This window comes from Marmota flaviventris, chromosome 12 (assembly GCF_047511675.1).
Source record: "Marmota flaviventris isolate mMarFla1 chromosome 12, mMarFla1.hap1, whole genome shotgun sequence".
Classification (NCBI taxonomy): domain Eukaryota; kingdom Metazoa; phylum Chordata; class Mammalia; order Rodentia; family Sciuridae; genus Marmota; species Marmota flaviventris.
The window spans coordinates 83,256,005-83,279,033 of record NC_092509.1 but is presented as its reverse complement, the minus strand read 5'-3'; the positions used below and the strand labels follow the sequence as shown (position 1 = coordinate 83,279,033).

Below are 23,029 nucleotides of genomic sequence, written 5' to 3'. Positions count from 1 at the left end.
TATTTCCAAATAGGATAGAGTGAAATAAATGGATAAACTTGTTATTTAACTACTATAAATTGCAAAAGACATCCACAAATTAATCATTTATATGTAGGATTAGTGCCAAGAGCAATATTTTCCCTTTTTAATTTTCATGGTATTTAGGGCTCAATGTATATCTGAAAGTGGTAGTTTGAATCAATCACTGTAATCAACAAATGATCTTTTTCTACAGAAAGAATTCAAAGTCTATCATGAATGCTCTTCTCTTTACAATGTATATGGAATGGTCAAATTGATCTTAGTCTTCCTCAAGAACTATATTTTATTCCTTTACAGTTTTAAATTTGAGATATGTCTAAACTGGGAGATTATACATGAAAGTTATGTGAAATTTCTATTTCTAATCTGAATATATCTATTTTTTAAATTTGCTCTAATTAGTTATACGTGACAGTAGAATGCATTTTGACACAGCAAACATATATGGAGTATAACTTCTCATTCTTGTGACTGTACATGGTGTAGAATCAAAGCAGTCATGTAATCATATTGAATATACCTATTTCTAACCTATTGTTTATTATTTAACAGGAATTCATTGTGAAGAAGACATCGATGAATGTTCATCAAACCCTTGCCAAAATGGTGGTACTTGTGAGAACTTGCCTGGGAATTATACTTGCCATTGCCCATTTGACAACATTTCTGGAACATTTTATGGAGGAGAGAACTGTTCTGACATTCTTCTGGGCTGCACCCATCACCAATGTCTAAACAATGGAGTATGCATACCTCACTTCCAAAATGACCAACATGGATTCAGCTGCCTATGTCCACCTGGATATACTGGATCATTGTGTGAAACTGTCACCACACTTTCATTTGAGGGCAATGGCTTTCTATGGGTCACAAGTAGCCCACATACAACCAAGGACTCAGTTTGTAACATAGCCTTCAGGTTTCAGACTGTTCAGCCAACAGCACTTCTACTTTTCCAAGGGAACAGGGACACATTTGTAAAGATGGAGTTGCTAAGTGGCTACATTCACTTATCAATTCAAGTTCATTATCAGTCAAAAGTGCTTCTGTACATTTCCCACAACACCAGCGATGGAGAGTGGCATTCAGTGGAGGTAATATTTGCAGAGACCGTGACCCTTACCTTAGCCAGCAGCTCTTGTACAGAGAAATGCATCGCTAAAGCTCCTTCTCCATTTGAAAGGACTCAATCAATATGTGCTTTTCAAAACTCTTTTTTGGGTGGTTTACCTGTGGGATCAGCCAGCAATGCAGTCACTCTGCTTAACATCTATAATATCCCATCCACACCTTCGTTTGTAGGCTGTCTCCAAGACATTAAATTTGATTTGAATCCCATTACCTGGGAGAACATTTCATCTGGCTTGTCATTAAATGTCAAGGCAGGCTGCATGAGGAAGGATTGGTGTGAGAGTCAACCTTGTCAGAATAGAGGACGCTGCATCAACTTGTGGCTCAGCTACCAGTGTGACTGCTACAGGCCCTATGAAGGTCCCAACTGTCTGAGAGGTGAGAGGGGATAGGTGCCTAGGAGTGCTGTGCCTCAGAGCAGAGCAATCACTAGAACAGCCTTGCTATTACTGATATGAAGCATAATGATCCTCAGGACTTACACTGCTGTTTGCCCACTAATGAGAAAACAGAAGAGTGCAGGGCTGTGTGTTCATTTTGAGTGGATTCATAGGAGACCTGAGTTTCTCTCAGTCAGAAAAATAAAACAATAAGCAAATAGCTCCTATTCAAATGGGTTTTCATCTTGCTGTTTGTACCTGCTCTTAGAATTTTACCATCAGTTTCATATCAGAAATTTGTTGTAAATCTCATTTGTAAAAGGCCTTTATTCACAAAACTAGTCAGTGCCACCTATTAGCATAGTCTCTTGTGCTTAGTAGAATCCCAGTAAATATTCACTTCCTCAGTCTCCTTTCTATGCAATTCATACTTGCTCCAAAATCATGCTTAAGTTTAGCACTTTAACAGAACACTAATTTCATGCAAAGTGACAAAAACAAGTTTTGCCAGAACTGCATTGGAAAAAACAGATAGAGGTCTTACAGGGGGAAAGAAAGAAAGGAAGGAAGGAAGAGAGAGAGTCGGTGGGGATGGGGGGGAGTGAAAAGTAACAATAGTAAAACTTGGTAGATGCCATAAACAAGTTGATCTGATTTTTCTAGCAAATCATGGTTTGAAATAAATTTCAAAATCCTTTATTTCCAGCATCATGTCAAAAATTGCTGTTGATAGTGATCAATACATACCTGTTTCTTTTTATTATTATTATCATGCATTGAAAAAGTCTGAGAGGTAATTGTAACAGACCACTTTGAAGTTCAGCTGTAATTTACTCCAAGATTTTAGAGTAACTCCAAGTAGGACAACATCTGGTAAATAGTCTTCTCTGCTTTATATGAAATAAAATTAAAACCAGTCTTAGCCCATACCCTACTCCATGTTCAAATGGCTAAGAATTATTAGAAACTATTCACGGGTTTCCCCCTGCCCACAATATTCATTACAAATCATGGACCTGTTTGACAATGAGGAATGGCATCTACTCACTCTATGTAATATTTTAAACAGAATGGCAAGTTGTTTCGTGATTTTTTTTTTAAAGGGGAAATTATGCTGAGGCGATGGTTCACTTTTTGAAGAAAAATTTAATTGACCCAAGGCAATATTTTTAGTACATATACAAAATAACAAACAGATGCTGACTCACTTTGACTGACTTCCAGATGTAGTGACCTTCGAGGTTAATGCTGACCATGGCGATGCTCACTGTCCTAGCAGATAGATTCAAGAGATGCCAATCCAGTGGGCTCTGGTTTTCTTTAGTACATTTTTTTTCCAACTTGGAAAATTATGAACTTTTTAAGCCAAGTTCCTGATTATACTCCCTCTACTTCCCCCATATCCTTATATCCTTACACTATTTAAAACTGTTCAATCCCCGTGAGAATGTTTGGCTTCAAGAGATTATAACAAGTTCTGTAAAATCTTTTCTTTTTTGAATACTTGGGATAAGTTTAAGAAAAATTATATTTTTCTTATCACCTCTAGTCATAAAACTAAAATATTCTATATTGGCTGTTGTCTATGAGAAATGTTTTGTGTGGAGCATATTCCTTTTACAAAAGATGCTTAAATGCAGTAATTACACATCTTTTGGCAATTGTATGCTTGTAAATGCTCTTAGAATTTTACCATTAGTTGAATATCAGAAATTTGTTGTAAATCTCATTTGTAAAAGAAATAATTTTTTGGAAAAAAAAGGACTTTCTTTGGTATGTGTGTATTCAAGAGGGAGGATAGGTACTAACAAGCAGAAAGACACAAACTTCACCCAAATCATGATTTTTGGAAAACATTTCCCAACCTTGTTACACACTGCAAGTATTAAGCAGACCTGATAGAGAATTTCATTGACTGACTAAACACAAAAAGCATAGGGATTTGTAATATCTTAAAGTCAATCTTTTAAAAATTTGCCTGAACTCTGAAGGGTTTCCCTAAGCTTAGACCCAAAACTGTCTGTAAGGTGGTCCCAGCTTACCTTGGATCGGTTGTGTGTAAGAACACAGAGTTTCCAAGATATTCTTCAGAATAAATGCACCACCTATATCTTTCCTTCGGGAGAATATTTAATTTATAAAAACAATTTATGTTTATCTTCAATTATACACCTATACTTTGAGAATCTTATCCTTCTAGAATTACAAATTCACATCTATAGAAGAAATTTCATGCCATGGTTGGATTTGTTTGTTTGTTTGTTTTACATTATTGTGCTTGCCTAGTGTAGCGACCCAAAACTCTGCTTAAATACCTTCAGGAATGGTGAATTCACTCATTCCATCTTGCCAAAATTTCCCTGAACAGTTCTGTCCTTGTGTTTAAATGAAATGTGATTTCCCCAAAGCTTTCATTTATTGGTCAGGTTATAATTCCTGAAGATATGCTCATATAACTCTTAACACCTCTTCTTCCTAAGGATGCTTAAATACTTGAAGAAGAGCATCTAGAACTATCAAACTTTTCACATCATGCTACACATCCTAGTTTCTTCTAAAGTTTCCATATGGCATGATCTTCAGACATGTCGTCATCTGCTTCTTGGCGGTAAATCTGCTTGTCTCTCTTCTTTCTAAAATGTGGCAGATGTGCTTGATGATACAAGGTGTCACAGGACCTCAACCTCCCTTATTCTGGATAACATGCTTCTATGTTGCAGCCTAACATTAGACTGATGCTCTGCCACTTTTGTGGCACTTAACCTCACATGGGTTTCTCACTTGGAGTCACTGTCATTCACAATGTCATAGAATCCTATTTCTCTCCCAAAAACCTATGAGGCACTTTTTGATCTAAGCGCCTTTTATTTATTCTCATTAAATTTCATCTTGTGTTCCATCAATCATTAAAGCATGTCAAAATTTATTTTTCATCTGCATATGTTACCACTGATCTTCAGGACATATATCACAAACATGTATGAGAATTATCCCTTCCATTTCCACAGAGAAATCAGATTTGGCTTCAGGTATTTCTAAAATCTTGTAGCACATCATACATGCTGACTAACTGTATATGATTCTGAAGAATAGGATTACTAAAGAGTCAAGCTTCTCAAGGTGTATGCGGGGGAACAACTCTGTATTCTGTCTTTTAGTTGAGGTCTGCAAAATGATACTGCAGGGATCCTAGATTGATCAGCAGGGACCTCTGAGGTTGAATGATTTTGAATGTATCCTCAATCCTTAAGCTTCAAGAGCCAAATCTTCTTATTAAGCATTTTTATCGTATATGAAAGTGCTGCAGTGTATTCAGAGACGTTAACCTCTTCAAAGAGGTTATTTTATCTATCAGTACACTTTGAAAGCTATCTGTAGTTGCCTGGAGCAGGTAGTCTCCAAATGAAGATTCAAACTGCAATGTTCCATAGGAAATCAAGTCAGAGTTCTGAAAATATAGCCTATTATGCAGGAGGTCTTCAAACAGATGGCTGCCTAAGCAAGTTTCACTAAAGCTCAGCTGAACTAAAATACATCTAACTTTTGGCCAAACTTAGTTGAACCATATGATGACATTTAAACACTTCAGATGTGCTTTTCTTCTAGGACAGGGATGCAAAAACCCAAAGACAGCAATATTTTTAAGACAGTGCTCTTATTCAAGTTCAGCATTGATTTCTAGGTTGCAAGACATAATGGGCATTTCTTAGTCTTCCTCTCACTTGACCTTTTAACAACAGCAAACACAGTTGAGTAACACATACTCCTTAGCAGGCTTACAGGGTATCATTCTAACTGGATTCTCTTATCTTACCGATTCCTCTTCTGTCATCCCCTTTGCCTCCAAATGTCTGGAACCGACAGGCTCAGTTCCTGTACCACTTCTTTTACTCTCTATATATTTACTTTTGTGATGGTACCATTCAGTCTTCTGTCTTTAAATCCTTCATGTGTGCTGAAAAATACCAAATTATTATGGTTATCCCAGAACATTTCCTCTGAATCTCTGTGGCAACTACCTAATGGTCATTTCCATGTAGATATCTAATAAGGCATCTTTAATTTTATGTGGACTCCCATTTTCCTCCCAAATCAATTCCTCCAGTTTTCTTCCCCATCATTACAAATGGAAATTCCAGGCTTCTAGTTGCTGGTCCAAAATCTTAAAGTTGTACTTGGTTTAGAAAATTCTATTTGTTCTACTTTTAAAGTATTTTAAAACTCCTACGACTTCTCACCACCTCCTGATTAAAGGTATCATTATTCCTCTCTTGAATTACTGCAGTAATGTCCCTCTCTTTGGGTTTTTGCTCAAATATTACTTCTTAGAGAGTTCTTTCCTGATTATTCCATTTAAAATTACAATCCCATCCCTATTCTCAAATCTTCCCATTCTATTTCTCTATGACTTTTTTTATACCAAATGATCTCTAGTGTGCTGACATACTACACAGCCAACTTTCTTATCTATGCCATGTATGTTTCTCCCTACTAGTGTATAAATTTGATAAGGATAGGAATATTTGCTCCTACTACCTCACCGATGTTTTTAAATGTAGGTTTCATTTTTACACGTCTTGAGTTTTCTTGAGGTGGTGTGCATCACTGATATTGCCTCTTTTGCGCATTTCTAACTCCTTCAACCATAAGAAAGGCCTAAAGGAGTCAATATTCCTCTTTGCTCCCTTTTCTCTCTCCTTTTCTCCTCCCAAGCAGGACCACAGAAGGAAGAGTCTTCCTCTTCCTTTGATCCTCTGTCCTGCCTCATTATGTGGGGTATCATCCCAAAGAGTATTTACTAATCAAATTCTTGATTTTTGTCCTTTACAAAAAATAATTAGATTTAATAATCTGTTGGCTCCAGCATGCCTACAAATAGCAAAGATGAAGCCTGCCTGAACAATATGCTTACAAAACTCAAAATTCTTCCAAGATGGAATGCAATATAGTGTCTGACATTTCACCACTAAGCCCCAGCATTTTAGGGCAGTGAAGGGGAGATTCTTTAGCTTTTTCTCTTTTGTGATCGATGGCCTCAATTATGAACTACAGACCCAAGTGCAGTTGTTTTCAGGATAAAGTAAACTCAGAATTACAGAAAATGAGGCCAAATTGTTAGTCTATTCAGTAAGTCTGTCCTGAACATAAAAAATGTGTGTGTGTATATGTGGATATAAAATTTTCCCCTTCTGTGCCTTCTTCCTTTTGAGTCTCAAGATGTTTCCTCTTTGTTTCTCCTCTTCTATTTTGACATCAAAGAGTATGTGGCAGGCAGATTTGGCCAGGATGACTCCACTGGATATGCTGTCTTTAATCTTGACAGGAGTTATGGACAGAACTTCAGCCTCTCCATGTTTGTCCGAACAAATCGACCGTCAGGCTTACTTCTAACTTTGAAAAACAGCACTTACCAGTATATTCGTGTCTGGCTAGAGCATGGAAGATTAGCACTGCTGACTCCAAGCTCTCCTAAATTCACAGTAGAATTTGTTCTTAGTGATGGAAATGTCCACTTAGTGACTTTGAAAATCAAGCCAAATAAAATTGAATTGTATCAATCTTCACAAAACCTTGGATTTATTTCTGCTCCCACATGGAAAATCCAGAGAGGAGATGTCATCTACATTGGTGGCCTGCCTGACAAGAAAGAGACTCAAATTTATGGTGGCTTCTTCAAAGGCTGTATCCAAGATGTAAGATTAAATAACCAAAATCTGGAATTCTTTCCAAATTCCACAAACAGTCCATCCCACAGTCCAATTCTTGTCAATGTGACTCAAGGCTGTCTGGGAGACAACATCTGCAAGGTAGGGTTATTTGTACCAACTATGCACATATTGTATGCTAAATTTTTATTTTATTAACATGCAATTTAATAAAACCATCCTTTGTACCTGACGACAATGTTACTGGCCCATCAGAGATAGACCTGTTAAATCTTTGTGTTCCCAGCAGACTGGGTGATTTCTGATAAATTTTAGTGGACTTATTGGCATCATGATACATTTAACAACGATAATAACTTCAGTTACATGCTTCTCCTACCCCACATCAATCAAATTTCTTAAGAATACTAGTATTCTATTTCTTAAACTCTTAATAGTACTCCATTGGCTTAACTGAACTAACTCTTTTTGAAAGACCCAATTAACTTTATCTTAAATACCAAGTGATTGTTGTTTTGAACTTTTATTACATCAACAAGAAAAAAAAAATCTGAGAGGTTTTTGCTTGAATTTGAATTCCTCTGAAATATAATTTCTCAGAACCCATGCTTTATATTATGTACTTTATATACTCTTCTAAGGGCTACATTAACTATATGAAATTGTCAGCTCTGCATGAGCTTTCAGAGGAAAAGAAGGAAGAATATTGATGTGTGTTAACATGTTTACTGAGCTCCAACTATGGTCACAGACTAGCCTTAGTCCTAAATATACACAGAGGAATCATTATGAGTTTACTATAGGAGCACTTCTAATGGGCCAGGCACTATTTTACATAGATTAATCCATTAATTCTGTTGAAGGATTACTGTATAAAACAGACATTGTTATCCTCTTTTATACTACTTAAAAAGAAACTAAATTTTAGGTAACAAACTGAGGGTGTGGTTCAGTGGTAGAATATGTGCTTTGCATGGGTGAGGGCCTGGGTTCAACCCTCGGCCCTAAAAAAAAATAAAAATAAAATTAAAGTTATGTAATTATCCTGAATGGTTTGCTAATAGTTGACCTGGGATACACACAAAGTTTAAAAGTTTTCTTTTAAAATATTTTTATTTTGAATACTTTGTGAGTGGACTTGTAAGACCTGAATTAAGAACAATGAGTCTCTGATTCAGAGGCAGAGAAAATGGTGAGGGAGGACATTGAATTGGGACCCAGAGGATCTAGATATCAAGCTTCATTTTCATTTCCACAACAGAAAGGCCCTCATCTGTAAAAACAAAAGTAATAATCCGTATTGCAAATAATTACTGCATGTGAAAATATCAGGTAATTTGTAAATTACAGAAAGCATTGTTACATTTCAACAAGCATCCTAGTATTATACATTGATTTTATATTTCCTCTTTTTTTCCCATTCTCTCTTTCCCCCTTTCTCTTTCCCCATCCCCTCTCTCTACTGCTGTCTTTCCTTGCTGCTCTTTTAGAAAGCAGTGGGCAATGGTAACATTCAGTTTTATTCCATATACTTAAAATCCATATTAAATGTTTAAAATCTGAAGATATAGGGAAATTGGCATTTTAAAATAACAGATATATGTTGTCACCTTTAACATTTCCACATCTAGTTGCCAATGCTTTTGATGATTTTTTTTTCCCCCTGCTCAGACCAATCCCTGTCACAACGGAGGCATTTGTTATTCCCTGTGGGATGACTTCTCCTGCTCCTGCCCTGCAAATACAGCTGGGAAAGCCTGTGAAGAAGTTCGGTGGTGTGAACTCAGCCCCTGCCCTCCCAGTGCCCAGTGCCGGTTGGTGCCCAAAGGATTCGAATGTACGTAGAGCTCAGGACTGTTATCCTTCCAATTAATTTGGCACGTTTAAGTTGTTCTGATAGGAAACAAAAAATAAATAAATAAACAGACATGGTCAACTTATTAAATAAGTGGATGGTTGTTTACCCCTCTGTGAGTAGTATAATTAACCTGATATGAGTAGTATAAAAATCCAGATTAGTCACTTGTTTTATCCTTCACTGTGTGTCTGGATGGGAAATGGAGAATGTAGCAATACCAAATCTGATCCTTGGTCATTTAAAGCTGATGTCTGCAGAGTTAACCAGGTGATACTGTCCTTCCTCATTACTAGAAATACAGAGTATAAGCGCTGGGTTAGCTCACTGCTGTTTATTAACTTTAAACTTCAGGTAATCCACATGATCTCCATGATCTAAAGCCTCCTTGCCTGTAAAATAGGGGTACCGAAATCTATAGGTTTCTTTGTGATGATTGCATATTCCTATGTATATAATCAAACACATTAGGTACCTGGTGATGCTGGCCAGGACTGCATCCCTTTATGTGAAAGGTTCCCCTGCCCCTTTCAGTGCTACAGAGCACAATTTCTCAAATGCTAATGATTTGAACACCACACTTAGGATTTTTTGACGTATTCACAAAGTAACCACACTGTCATTCCTGTGCTGTCTCCTCTCTTACTTCAAATAACGCACAGCCCAAGTTATAGCCCATCCTCTGTTTAAATTGAATTTGAATCCCTTCCCCTTATTCGAAGATTCTGCTGTTAAAGAGTTTGCTCCTAGAATTTCTCTCTTACTCTTCAACATCAACAGTTTTTCCATTAGCAGATAAATATTCCATCAAATTTCCTCATTACAAATATATCCCATGACCTCCCTTCCCCAAATTCCCACCTGCGACTTTCCGTTTCTCTGCTTCCTTTTCCAGTGAGAAAAACAAAACAAACCTCTGAAGATTTGTGCTCAAGATACTTCTGCTGTCTCACTCCAATCTTTTACCTCATCACTCAGGCCCCATAAACCACCTTTTTCTCTTCCACTGTCTCAGCCCAGAGCTTCACAGTTTCTCTCCACCATTTCATTCAAATTTGGACACCAGGGTCTTCCTACCTGGTTTTTTTCTTTATATCTCTTACTATTCCTTGATATTTTTGTGGGGCGTGGTACTGAACCCAGGGGCACTTTGTGACTGAGCAACAGCCCTTTTTATATTTTATTTTGAAAGAAGTTCTCACTAAATTGTTTAGGGCCTCCATAAGTTGCTAAGGCTGACCTCAAACTTGCAATCCCCCTGCCTCAGCATTCAGAGCCACTGGGATCACAGGTGTGCATCACTGCACCTGACCTGTTCTTTACTATTTTGACATACATGTATGTGTTTATTTGTTTATCACCTCTTTACTCAGTAGAAAATAAGTTTCACAGTGCAAGAAATTTTTCTATGTAGTTATTTAAGTCACTGTTGGCCCTTAGAATAGTGCCAAGCATCATAGTAGGTTGTCAATAAATATTTGTTAAATGAGTAAATTTACTTATTTTTCTGCAAATCAGTTATTCACTTAACTGCTCTACATATTAAGTATATTATCTTCTTACAATAAAAATATACATAAAATATATTTTAAAACACTGCACTAAAATAATGGAATGGAACTAGATGTAAGAGTGGCTGAAGGTCAGTTCCGACATCCTATTTAGACTGCCTGAAATAACTGAAGACAAGAGAATACATTAATTTTTATGTTTCTATATTTTAAAAGATCTATATGATACATGGTAAACTGTAGATATACTTGAGGAAATTTTCTAGAGGAATGTGTATATTTATAACTCATTTTTAGGAAATACCTACTACATATAAATAGAAGCATGATGAGTTGATAGAAAGTAAAATGGTTTCTAACCAACACAGAACTTTATGGATTTATTTATTTATTTATTTACGCAGAGTTGGTGATTAGATCCAGCAGGGCCTTGTGCATACTAGTCAAGTCTGTACTACTGAACGACACCCTAGCTCAGCACAGATTTTAAGTGCAACATTTTCCATTCTTCTATCTCTGACATGCTTGTTGAAAATGAACTATTAATTGTATTATTACTCTTTTGATAGAAATATTAATATTGTTAGTCCCAGCTGTGTTCTACAACAGCATTCAAGTCACTTGGAACATTTCCACAGGGGGGAATAAAAAGAGTAGGATTTCAAAAATCAGTGGCAGCCCAAGAACAGTGTACACTCAAAGCAGTTTGGACTGGCCCACATGTGTATCAGAAACAAGTAAATCTTTACTGCTGTACCATGACTGCTACAAAAGGAAAAGAAGCTGGCTCCAACATCCCCCCCAAATCCCAACAGCCTTCTTTTTGAAGTATGACTTAGTGCAGACAGAAATGGAAATCAATAGTAGGTTTACAATAGGAATTGCATATCAGTTTCATAATTGACAGATATGAACCATGGATTCATTTTTGCTTCTTTGTATACTTTTAATTTTGTGTGATCTTACGACCCTATTGTATTTTCTTTTTTTTTATTGGTTGTTCAAAACATTACAAAGCTCTTGACATATCATGTTTCATACATTAGATTCAAGTGGGTTATGAACTCCCATTTTTACCCCAAATACAGATTGCAGAATCACATGGGTTACACATCCACATTTTTACATAATGCCCTATTAGTAACTGTTGTATTCTGCTACCTTTCTTTTCAAATAAAATATATTGAGAAGATTAAGTCTAACAGAACAACATACTCTTGAGAGCACAGCTCATACATTACTTTGAGTTTGCCTTTAGATCTTTAATCATCTGTATCTCTGCGTCCCTCTGGGATTAAACCAAGATTTAAAAATTTACAACTCACCTTAGATACAGGTGTGTTTATTATGGCAAAGTACCCCAAAGAAAAGTCAAAGGAAAAATGTTATGTGCATTGTGGTTTTTACCTATATCTCAAGAAGTGATTTCAGAGATTTGTTATTTTAACATTTACTTTAAAATATATGAGTCACTCATTGCTCTTTCCCTCCTTAATTCTTACCCAAAAACCTGGTTGGGGAAAAAACAAAACAAAAACCTCAACAATCAAAAACAATGAGATTTTAATTTAGTCAAATAATAAAACTTGAATGATACACTTTAATTTTCTCTTGCTGTGATTTCTAATCATGTCATTTCCAAAATAAAGGAGAAAGTTATTTTCATCGATTACTCATTTACTGAAGTTTCCTGAGCACCTATTGTGTGTTAGGCAAAGTTCCAGACAGAGATCTCTGATCTCAAAAAGCCCGTGCTCTAGGACAGAAAGACAGTCAAGGAACAAGTATACAAATTTAAACTTCAAATGTGATAGGAGTTATGAAGAAAATAAAACCCAGAGTGAAACGGAGAATGGACACAGGGCAGAAGTTGTTTTAAATTGGATAGTCAGGGAAGGCTCCCCAGAGGAGGTGACATTTGAGCAGCTATCAACGCTGAGGAGGAGCCAGGTACAGGAAGGCCTAGGAGAGAATATTCCAGGTTTAAGTAGTAGCAAGTATAAAAGATCTGAGTCGGGGAGAAGCTTGCTGTCTTCAGTGAGTGGCAGGATACGTGAATAAGGAAGAGAGTGGAAGGAATTGGAATTGGAACGTTAAGCAGGGGTCATCTCACATAAACTCCTGCGAGGGGCTGGGGTTGTGGCTCAGCGGTAGAGCACTCACCAAGCATGTGCGAGGTGCTGGGTTCAATCCTCAGCACCATATTAAAAAAAACTCCTGTGAGTATTGTTTAAGACTTTGGCTTTCTAGATATGATGGCAACTAATAGAGGTCTTGGGCTAAGGAGTGGTGGTTAGATTCACCCTCAGCATCACAGAAATAGGGACCCTAATAAGTAATTAGTCTATATGAAAGATGACAGTAGTTGGGTATATTTCCTCACACATTGGGTAATGACAGTGTTTTAAGGTCAATTGCTACTGAAAAGTGGGAAAAAAATGAGAATGGCAAATTGACTACTGGATTGGATAACGTGGAGGTCACTGTGACCTTAACAAGAGTGGTTTAAGTGAGGTGATTGGAACAGAACCTGAGTAGCATGTACTTAAGAGAAAATGGTAGATAAGAAAGCGGAGACCTTGAGAATAGGAAAGTGTTAGAAGAGTATTGATGGGGAGAGGAACAGCAAAGGAAACAGCAGGGTGGGGGAGTCGGGACAATGCTTCGGGGCCTCATGCTTGTGTCTATTTTTTAATATTGAAACAACTGCCTCATATTTGTAAAGACAGGAAACGAAAAGGGAAGGAAAATAATGAGCATGATAGAAAAGAGGGTGCATGTCTGAACAGTACCTAAAAGGGATGAAAATAAACGGGACCCAACACATTGCTGACCAGGTTGGCCTTGCACAGGGACATGGAAGGTGCATCCATTTTAACAGGATGAGAAGCAGAGTGCATCTTGGGACTGTGAAGTTTCAGACTTGGTGGAAAGCTGGGGCACTTTTTCTCCTATTTGCTCAAGAATGCAAACAGGAGACTGAGATAAGTTCAAACATTTCCAGAGAACAAGTTGTGATTTAATAATCTTATAGATTTAACAATTTTTTAATAGAAAAATGCAATGATTACCCCAAACTGCTCTGCTTCCAGATAGTACTTGGACATGATGAGGTAAAGGTGGTTGATTTGGCTGTATGTTTTTTTTTTTTTTTCCCAGTCACACAAAAATATTTGGTGATAGGTAGAGAGTGGGTACCTTGGCACGTAATTGGATTTTTGCCAGGTTAGGTAACCCAGTCATTGGGAATGCCCATTTCTGTGTGTTGTGGATGAGGGTCCTAGGGACTGAACCCAGGGGTGCTCTAACACTAAGCTACATTCCTAGTTTTTTAAAATTTTACTTTGAGACAGGGTCTTGCTAAATTGCCTGAGCTGGCCTTGAATTTGTGATCCTCCTTCCTCAACCTCCTGAGTAGCTGGGATTATAGGCGTGTACCTTTGCACCCAGCAAGAATATACCTTTTCCTCCCTGTTGGTCAGCTTCATCAGAAACCAGTCTCTACTGTTGGACTTCTGTGTTGCTATAGCAGGATTTGTAATTTTTTGGTGCTCAATTTTTTTTTGCGTATGAAATGGATCATCAGTGCCTTATTTTGGGGATCTAGCAGAAAATAAAAATTGGCATGCATTAGAATATCAATGAAAAAGAAAAGTCTGGTTTGTGTTTTGGTATTAGACCATCCATGTTTTATGTTGTGGCTTTATTATCTATTAATTAATAAACATAAGCAGACTGCTTAGCTTCTGTTAGTCTCTATTCCTTCTTTTGTAAAATGAAGATAATAACCACACTTGTAGTCAAGAGTTTTGTATTAGAAATAATTTAAAAAAACAACTAGCACAGTACCCACCATGTCAAACAATCAACACATGATATCATTAACGTGATGATCACTACTATTAATGCAGGTAATTAAGCACATATAATAGACTTAATAAAGTTGCTAATTAGTGTTGCCTTCTCTCTTTAGGTATTGCAAATGCTGTTTTTAACGGACAAAGCAGTGAAATATTGTTCAGAAGTAATGGGAACATTACCAGAGAACTCACCAATATCACATTTGGATTCAGAACAAAAGATGCAAATGTGATAATATTGCACGCAGAAAAAGAGCCTGAGTTTCTTAATATTAGCATTCAAGAGTCCAGATTATTCTTTCAATTGCGAAGTGGCAACAGCTTTTATGTGCTGCATCTTACAAGTCTGCAGTCAGTGAATGATGGCACATGGCACCAAGTGGCTCTTTCCATGATAGACCCACTGGCCCAGGCCTCCAGGTGGCAAATGGAAGTGGACCATCAAACACCTTTCGTGACCAGTGCAATCGCTACTGGAAACCTCAACTTTTTGAAGGACAATACAGACATTTATGTGGGTGACAGAGCTCTTAACAATAGGAAGGGCCTGCAAGGGTGTCTAAGTACAATAGAAATAGGAGGCATTTATCTCTCTTACTTTGAAAATACTCATGGTTTCACTAATAAACCTCAGGAAGAGCAGTTTCTTAAAATCTCTACAAATTCAGTGGCTACTGGCTGTTTACAATTAAATGTCTGCAACTCCAACCCCTGTTTGCATGGAGGAAATTGTGAAGACATCTATAGCTCTTATCACTGTTCCTGTCCCTTGGGATGGTCAGGGACACACTGTGAACTCAACATTGATGAATGCTTTTCAGACCCCTGTATCCATGGCAACTGCTCTGACAGAGTCGCAGCCTACCACTGCAGGTGTGAGCCTGGATACACTGGTGTGAACTGTGAAATGGAGATAGACAATTGCCAGAATCACCAATGTGCAAATGGGGCCACCTGCATTAGTGAGACTAATGGCTATTCTTGCCTCTGTTTTGGAAATTTTACGGGAAAATTTTGCAGGTGAGCATAATGTCCATGAAGCTTGGTTCTTATCAAACTGGAAGCTCTCTTCTCAAGGCCTATGTATACACTATGCTGAATGGGAAAGGTTTTGGTCATTTCAACACAATTTGATCATCTAAAGATGGGATTTATCTTGATGGGATGACGTACAAGTATTAATGGTAGTGTTTCAACCAGACAGTGTTTCCTCAGCCACCTTTGTTAGAATATATCTCATGAACTATAACTCCAGGATCTGGCAGCCCAAGGTCATAAGAAACAAATATATTTACAATAAATACAAAAACTGAGTTTCAGTGTTGTAAAGGAAGGCAGGATGTCTAATAACAAAATAATGCCCTGGTTTATTTCAGCCAGATAAATCTCATGAAATCCTGAAAAGGCTACATTATAATTTCAAAAAAGTGAATTTATGATTTTCAAACGTAAAATGAACATGTTTTGATGATTTTATTAGTTATTAATTAATGCATAAACTAGGGAGATATTAAAAGCAGTCCAAAGGACAATCTACAGAATATAGATGTATACAAAAAATAGAAAGGATGAAGTGGATCTACTAATAAATGAAAAACTGTTTACTATTCCACAGGAGAACAAAATTAGGATTTGAGATAATCTTTTCTGCAGTATGACAATCAATTGTATCGCTACAAATTCACTTGCATGTCAATAGCAAGATTCTTTTGTATTTATATAATTTTCTACAATTTACAGAATTGTAATATTGCTTAGAAAGAAGATCTTAAGACATCTACTACTATAGAATCAGATTGTTCTAGAGATCCTTTATATAACATCCAGTATTCCACTGAAGATAATCCACTGATCTCTTGCCCATTTCAAAGTATTTCTCAATTTTTTTTCTGAAACTACAAAAGCAGTATTTTAGTTCTAGCAACCACTTCTATTTCATGCTGTGTAAACAAAGATAAGAAAGAATATTTTCCTACTAAGTCACATTGCTTCAATGTTTCCATGTAAGTAGAAGCCATTATTGTTTTTACAACTTATACTGCTTTAAATTTACTAAATAATTGAGTCATTATGGGTAGGTGAGAGGGTTATTATTAACAAGTAATACATTCCAGGACTTTGGCAAGAACACCTGGAGTGGGTTGGCAGCCTGTAGACATTGGAGACATTACACTAATTCAGAGCTGGTACCTTAATTACATGAATCTTACAGCAGACATAACATGTATCCATCTCCATAAAATGTGGATGTATCTTCATAACATTTATTGTTGTTCAGAGCATATGATAGCAAAGTGATAGGTGCTAAGTGTTAACATGCCAGTTAGATGTTACTTCCGTGAGCTCATCCACTTATTTGCCATTATTCAGGATCAAAATCAGTAGCATTCCACAGTGAATTTGGGTAAGTAAAGTACATTTGCCCTAGTAACTATTCTCTAGAACTTTTTTTTTGCCTAATTCATCAAAGTCAAGTTCTTAATGTATAAACTTTTCAAAAGTACCTTCTAATGAGATTCAGAAATTGTTTATTAAACCTAAGATGTATACAGAGCTTCATATTTGCATTGCTAATTGACTTCTTTCAAAGCTGGTTGACATCTTTGACTCTTTTGAAATGTTCTTATATCTTCTTTTAAAAATAGAAGTGATTAGCTCTTGTGATAAGAGACATTCTTACTCTCATCTAGTCTAGTTTCTCCACATTAGCTACAACAAACATGACAGGACAAAAAGGAATTCATTTTACAGTTCCTGAATATTTATTCTGTATCCGATACCAAGCACATACACAGTGGGCCAAAGGACCTAAGCAACATTCTTAAAATCTTTTTGAACATCAGTCCTTTGAAACTAGGGTTTTGTCTAGCCATGATGTTCAGCTCAGCTTTTAACAATTTGCTCTGCCTTTTATAAGAATTCTTTAGCATGTGCAGTTTTGTTGTTGCAGAAGAGAATTGCAGGCTGAATTCACATGCAGTTGCCATGAGTGCTATATACAAACCTCCTGGACAGCACTTGGCTTGCATTCTGCAAAGCTATGAATTATTGGAGAGAGAGCAGCAAGTCTTGGCAGGGCAACTGGAGTTCAGCTCTGAAAGCCAACAGAGAAATCGCATGAGTGTTTGGGTACCACAGTGCTGTCCTTGCTTTCCTGGCCTTTATAGAGATGCAATTTTCCTATGGCCTTTGTTGATTTATTAGCAGAGCGGAGGCAAATCTAACTGTAGCAAGTTCCTTTCCAACTCTGAATTTATTGCCACCCCATGGCATAGATCTTATCTCCCAAATAAAAACTGTGTAGAATAGAAGATGGATAGCCAGGCTTGCTACAGTACCCTCCAGCAGGAATTTTTTACTGGAGAAAGTGGTGCTGGTATAATGCAGCACAATTCAGCACTTAGAAAGCCTCCAGACTGAGTACCTAATTAGCTTGACATTGACTGCATACGTGAACTTTTCAAAAAAGTTTTCTTGAATGAAATGAACAAGATGAACAGCTGTGGCTGTTACTTTTCTCTTTCTAGATACAGAAGATTACCCTCAACAGTCTGTGGGAATGAACAGACAAATCTCACTTGCTACAATGGAGGCAACTGCACAGAGTTTCAGACTGAATTAAAATGTATGTGCCGGCCAGGTTTTACCGGAGAACGGTAAGTCACCTTAGAACATTCTGGAAGAGAAATCTGGGCTAAAGAACAGTGGGATTACTTGGAGTTCATTTTCTCCTCTAATTTTTCATCTTAGTTCCCATAGGAATATCTATGCTGAAATATAGGTCTAAGGCAGAGTTGAGCAATAAAAAAGAAGTAAATTTACAGTGTAGGTCAAAGTAGAGAACATTTTATTAGCCAGGACTTCGAATAGGGAAATATGTTTTATTAAAAATGTATAATGTGCTATTTTTCTTTCTTATAAGTACTTCTGGATTCATATTTTTCCCACTAACTCTAATATACAATGCAAATAAGGTTGCTATTGAAGTAAAATGACATGCACCTGAAAGATTGCCTCTTAGAATTAGCTACAATCCAAAAAGTATGTACACCTTACCCATCTGATTTGGTCTTTCCCAGAGCAATGCCTTCAGTTCTTCCTCACTTTCTACAGGGACAGTCACTGACTTTAGACAATCTGTGACCTGCTGAAAATGCAGGGAAATTTGCATATGTGTGTGATTGGCTGAGGGTGAGATCAAGGGAGAAAGCGAGTTCTTCATAACATGTATCAGATTCCCAAAGGAACCTGTGTCCCCCAAGCAGTTGCAAACCAGAACTCTATAGGTTATCAACATTATAGAGACCTAATAGTCAAGCATTTGTTTATCATTGTGTCATGCACCTTATGATATCATCCCTCATTCTTAGAGCTCTCCAAGGTAGGTTTTACTGTTCTTATTTTGCATATGCGCAAGGTAAGACTGACAGGTTAAGTGACAGATCAGGTGTCCATTCAAATGTATGTAGCAGTAAGGTTGAGCTGCCTTGGAAGCCTCTATTCATTTATTGGATATGTTGGCATAATTGTATGAATAAATTTTTGCTCACCACAATTAAAAGAAAATGGAAAAATTACTCCTCCATCTCATGTTCCATCCAGGATAAGGTCTTTCTGGTCAAACTTTCTACACAGAGCAACATAACTAACAAAGATTGTAACTGAAATTTCCCAGAAGAACAGATAGTAAAATAATAGGAATGTCCCTGCTCCAATTACACTTTGGATTAATTTGAATTTTCAGTTACTCAGCTGACTCTTTTGGCATCACACAGATGCAGCTCTTTTGCCATTTTTACAAAACAAACAGGGAGCATATTACCCTTCAGAATGTTCTAGGTGGCATAGACAGTCCAAGTGTATAGGTGTGGAAAGAGATAGACTAAAGTCACACTTTACATTTCACAAATCTATTTCATGCAATTATTAATTCAGAAATGGTCCAGATGATTTCCAATTCCATATGTCTTCTAAAAGGTTTATTTATTTATTTTTTCAAAATTATTTCCTTGTCCTAAATTTTGAAAAACTGCCTTAAGTGCTGATCACTTCCTGGCCTAATTCCACCACTTCTGTTGATGTCACAATGCACAGAGCTCACCTGAAATCTTGGATTATTTTTCTGTTACACCTTGCCCCTATGTACAACAAATATTGACCTCTCCTCTTAAATGTATTTATTTATTTTTAAATTATATTTTGCATTGAAATTTAAGTTGTTGATTTGAAATATGAAAAAGAAAGCTCATAATTTTCCTTTCTCTCTGAATAAACTTCTCATCTGGATAAAGTTGTCTGGCACAACATGATTTCTAAAATAGCAAATCTCAGGTAGATTCAGTACTTTCAAAGACTTAATTCATCATTAGTTAATTCTTTGGATACCAGTGGATTTATTTAGACTTTCCATCTATAAATTCTTTGAATGAAAGCTTCAGTGTTGCTTGTTATACATGTGTATGTGTTATTCACTGTTTAGCTCAAAATATAAATAGGTGAGAAAGAGTAGCTAGAGGAAGTCTAGAAAACTTGGGACAATCTCCCAAGGACTAGGGAAATGAGACTTTTGGGACATCCAAGGATATTGAAGAGCTGCCCTCTAATACACTGACTTCTCTCTTGCCTGGAGACACCTCCAACTTTATAGTGTCATTCTGGCAGGTTGGATGATGGATGATGTGAACATGTTGGCCCACCCAGGACAGAGAGTGCTTGGCAAGCTTCTGTGAATTGTCAAGTTTTGCTCAGATCTAATCAGAAAAGACTCCTTCCAGCCCAGTAGGTTAAGCCAAAAGAGGAAAACAAAATGTCTCAGCTATGCTTGGTATTCAATGGGATAAAGAACTGTTTTTCTTGGAAGAAATCTTCATTTTTCTATACCGTGGGTTGATTACATGGAAGTTCTATGTTTTGGAAGGTAGAGGACATTAAAAATTGTTTACATCAAACTTCAACATTATAAGCTGCTCTGCTGTAATTCTTGAAGCTGAGATTTTATATGAATTTCCTACAATAATTCAGATGTTTCAGTCATTGCTTTATTTGAAGGCCTGAGCAGTGTTTGGCACATGATAAAATCTACTGAATGACTGAATGAGTAGTTGGTGAATTCATCAATGAGTATAAATAAGAACAAGTTGCTGACCATAGGTAACAATAATGTACTGTATATTTCAAAAACCTAGATGAAAGGAATTTGAAAGTTTTTATCAGAAAGAGATGAATCATGTTTGAGGAGAGAGAGAAGTTTAACCTAACTTAAACTTACAATGTACACATGTATCAAATACCATGAATACACACAATTTTTATGGTTTTATATTATCAGTTAAAATAATTAAAAGTCAAAAATGTTGGTGGAGAATAAGGTAAATAAAAAGGAGAAGGAGGAGGAGGAAGAAGAAGAGGGGGAGGAGGAAGAGCGGGGTGAAGAAGAATAGTAGTAGTAGTAGTGATGGTGTCCAGGGAAGAGGAAAATTTCAATTTACTTTAGAATTGATGTTGAAATTTGTTTTGAAAAATTTGCCTTTGAAAGGCATTTTATTGGATCAACTAAAATTATGATTAGCTTTTGAAACAGATTTATTAGCAAGTAAAATAATCTAATTACCCACTTTTTGCTCAAATTTAAAAAAAATGGATTTTCAGTGTAATTTAAAATCTCTCAGAATTCACTGTTTTGTTGTGTCTGTTGGGTGGCTCACCTGAGGGTGCCGGTGTACTAGCATCCTGACAGCTTAAATGTAGGTCTTATCTGCAGACTCTAGGCTGGCAAAGTGCAGCCTCACCTCATGACTTCTAAGTGCACCTAATAAACCGAGCATTTATAAGGTGGCAAACCCACTAATGCTCTTAAGGGAGAAACTGTTCTATGCATGGCCCGTGTTCCCTTGGTTTCTAAATAGTCACACCTGTTTTCCCATTCTAATTAATCCAGCGTGTGCGTTTGTGTGCCCCCACATGTGTGCACAGATAACTTCTATTAAAACCACAACTGGCCGAAGGAGTTTGAAGGAACATTTCCCATATTATCAAATATATATATAAATTGTGTGGGAATTGGCAGATAAGATGGTGCGGTCCTGGGTAGATGAGGCGAACTGTTTCGTTCCCCATTTCACAGCCCATTTATTAAACCGGGCCCTGAGTCTCTGCTGTTTCTGTTTATTTTCAAAGGTGTGAAAAGGACATTGATGAGTGCGCCTCCAATCCCTGCTTCAACGGAGGCCTGTGCCAGGACCTACTCGACAAATTCCAGTGCCTCTGCGATGTCGCCTTCGCTGGGGAGCGCTGCGAGCTGGACGTAAGCGGCCTGTCCTTTTATGTGTCCCTCTTACTGTGGCAGAACCTCTTTCAGCTTCTTTCCTACCTCATTCTGCGCATGAACGATGAGCCGGTTGTGGAGTGGGGCGAACAGGAAGATTACTAGCCCTCATTTCAACATTCCCCAGTGTAAAAGCCCTGGAGTTTCAGGACATGCCTTGATTCACTTTAGACCTCTAAATAAGAAAAAAAAAATTTTTTTAAGTAAAAACCATCTTGAAAATGGAAATAAATTCAAGGCCTATATTAAGCATATCACAAGCACTTTGTGTCTGTATAAAATATTTTCCTATCCTAGCTTTAAGAAATGAAGAAAAAGTCTTAACACAAGTAGAAGTATTGACTGTATGTATTACAAATAAATATGTTATCATTTTTTAATACTTCCATATTTGAATGGTTTAAGAAACCATTTTCTCCCCACTCCATTTTTTTTATAGACATACTTTCCTCCTGTCAGTTCCTCTATTCACTATAATTCTATTTTCACATATGTTCTTTATTCTCATCTATTATTTATGACACAAAAATTTGAAAACTACTCTAAACTGTTTTATATCATGTATGTTTTCATTCAAAGCCATTCAAATGAATTGTTGCCAGTTCTCTGATAAGTGATAAATGTATAAAGGAAAAGCAGAGAATTATATCCCTAAAATTATATAAAGAGAATGCTCTGGTATCAATATTTAAATTATACTTTGCTAGTGTAATTTCTGATTTTTAAGACCTTCTCTTTTACCATAAAATAACAGATAACATTTTCTCTTTTTTTTGCAATACTTTCCCTTTTATCCATGCAAAAATTGATTGTTGATAAATTTATGCATTAGTTGGCTTTTCTATCAAGTTTTCACTGACATTTTATCACTTATGCTAAATATATTTGTGTACATATATCTGTCCAAAGGAGGCTTTGTTTGTGTTCATTGAAAGGGAAAAATACTGGATTTTATGAATTAATTCAGAACACAAGTAAAATAACAATAATCTACTAAATGTCATTTTGTGAATGTGTCAATGTCTTTGGGAGCTTCCCTGGTTTGAATATGTAAGCATAATTTATTCACTGAATGATATCCAATCTTCTAATTATTTTAAGAACGTTGTTTTTCTCTGGAAATGACCAAGGTAAACCTAAATATATGTTCAGACAATCAGGAGGACAAAATAGTGTGATCTAAAAGCAAAGAAAACACATTACATTTTATTTTACAATAGTAATTGAATATTTATGCAGCAAATATTTGATAGAGTACCAGCGATCACTTCAAACCAA

At 36.6% G+C, this 23,029-nt stretch overlaps 1 protein-coding gene across 3 annotated transcripts in view; it reads left to right on the top strand.

Annotated features, from left to right (window-relative positions):
• The window catches only part of Crb1 (crumbs cell polarity complex component 1), a 131,609-nt gene that overhangs the window by 75,779 nt on the left and 32,801 nt on the right, over nucleotides 1-23,029 (top strand). For 2 of the 3 annotated variants that reach the window (XM_027945671.3, XM_027945670.2), the window contains 6 exons: nucleotides 577-1,533; nucleotides 6,795-7,342; nucleotides 8,873-9,038; nucleotides 14,541-15,447; nucleotides 17,955-18,083; nucleotides 21,604-21,730. In XM_027945671.3, coding sequence (XP_027801472.2) covers nucleotides 577-1,533; nucleotides 6,795-7,342; nucleotides 8,873-9,038; nucleotides 14,541-15,447; nucleotides 17,955-18,083; nucleotides 21,604-21,730 — 2,834 coding nt within the window. The remainder of the gene's footprint in view (nucleotides 1-576; nucleotides 1,534-6,794; nucleotides 7,343-8,872; nucleotides 9,039-14,540; nucleotides 15,448-17,954; nucleotides 18,084-21,603; nucleotides 21,731-23,029) is intronic. The other variant, XM_027945672.2, reaches the window with a different exon arrangement.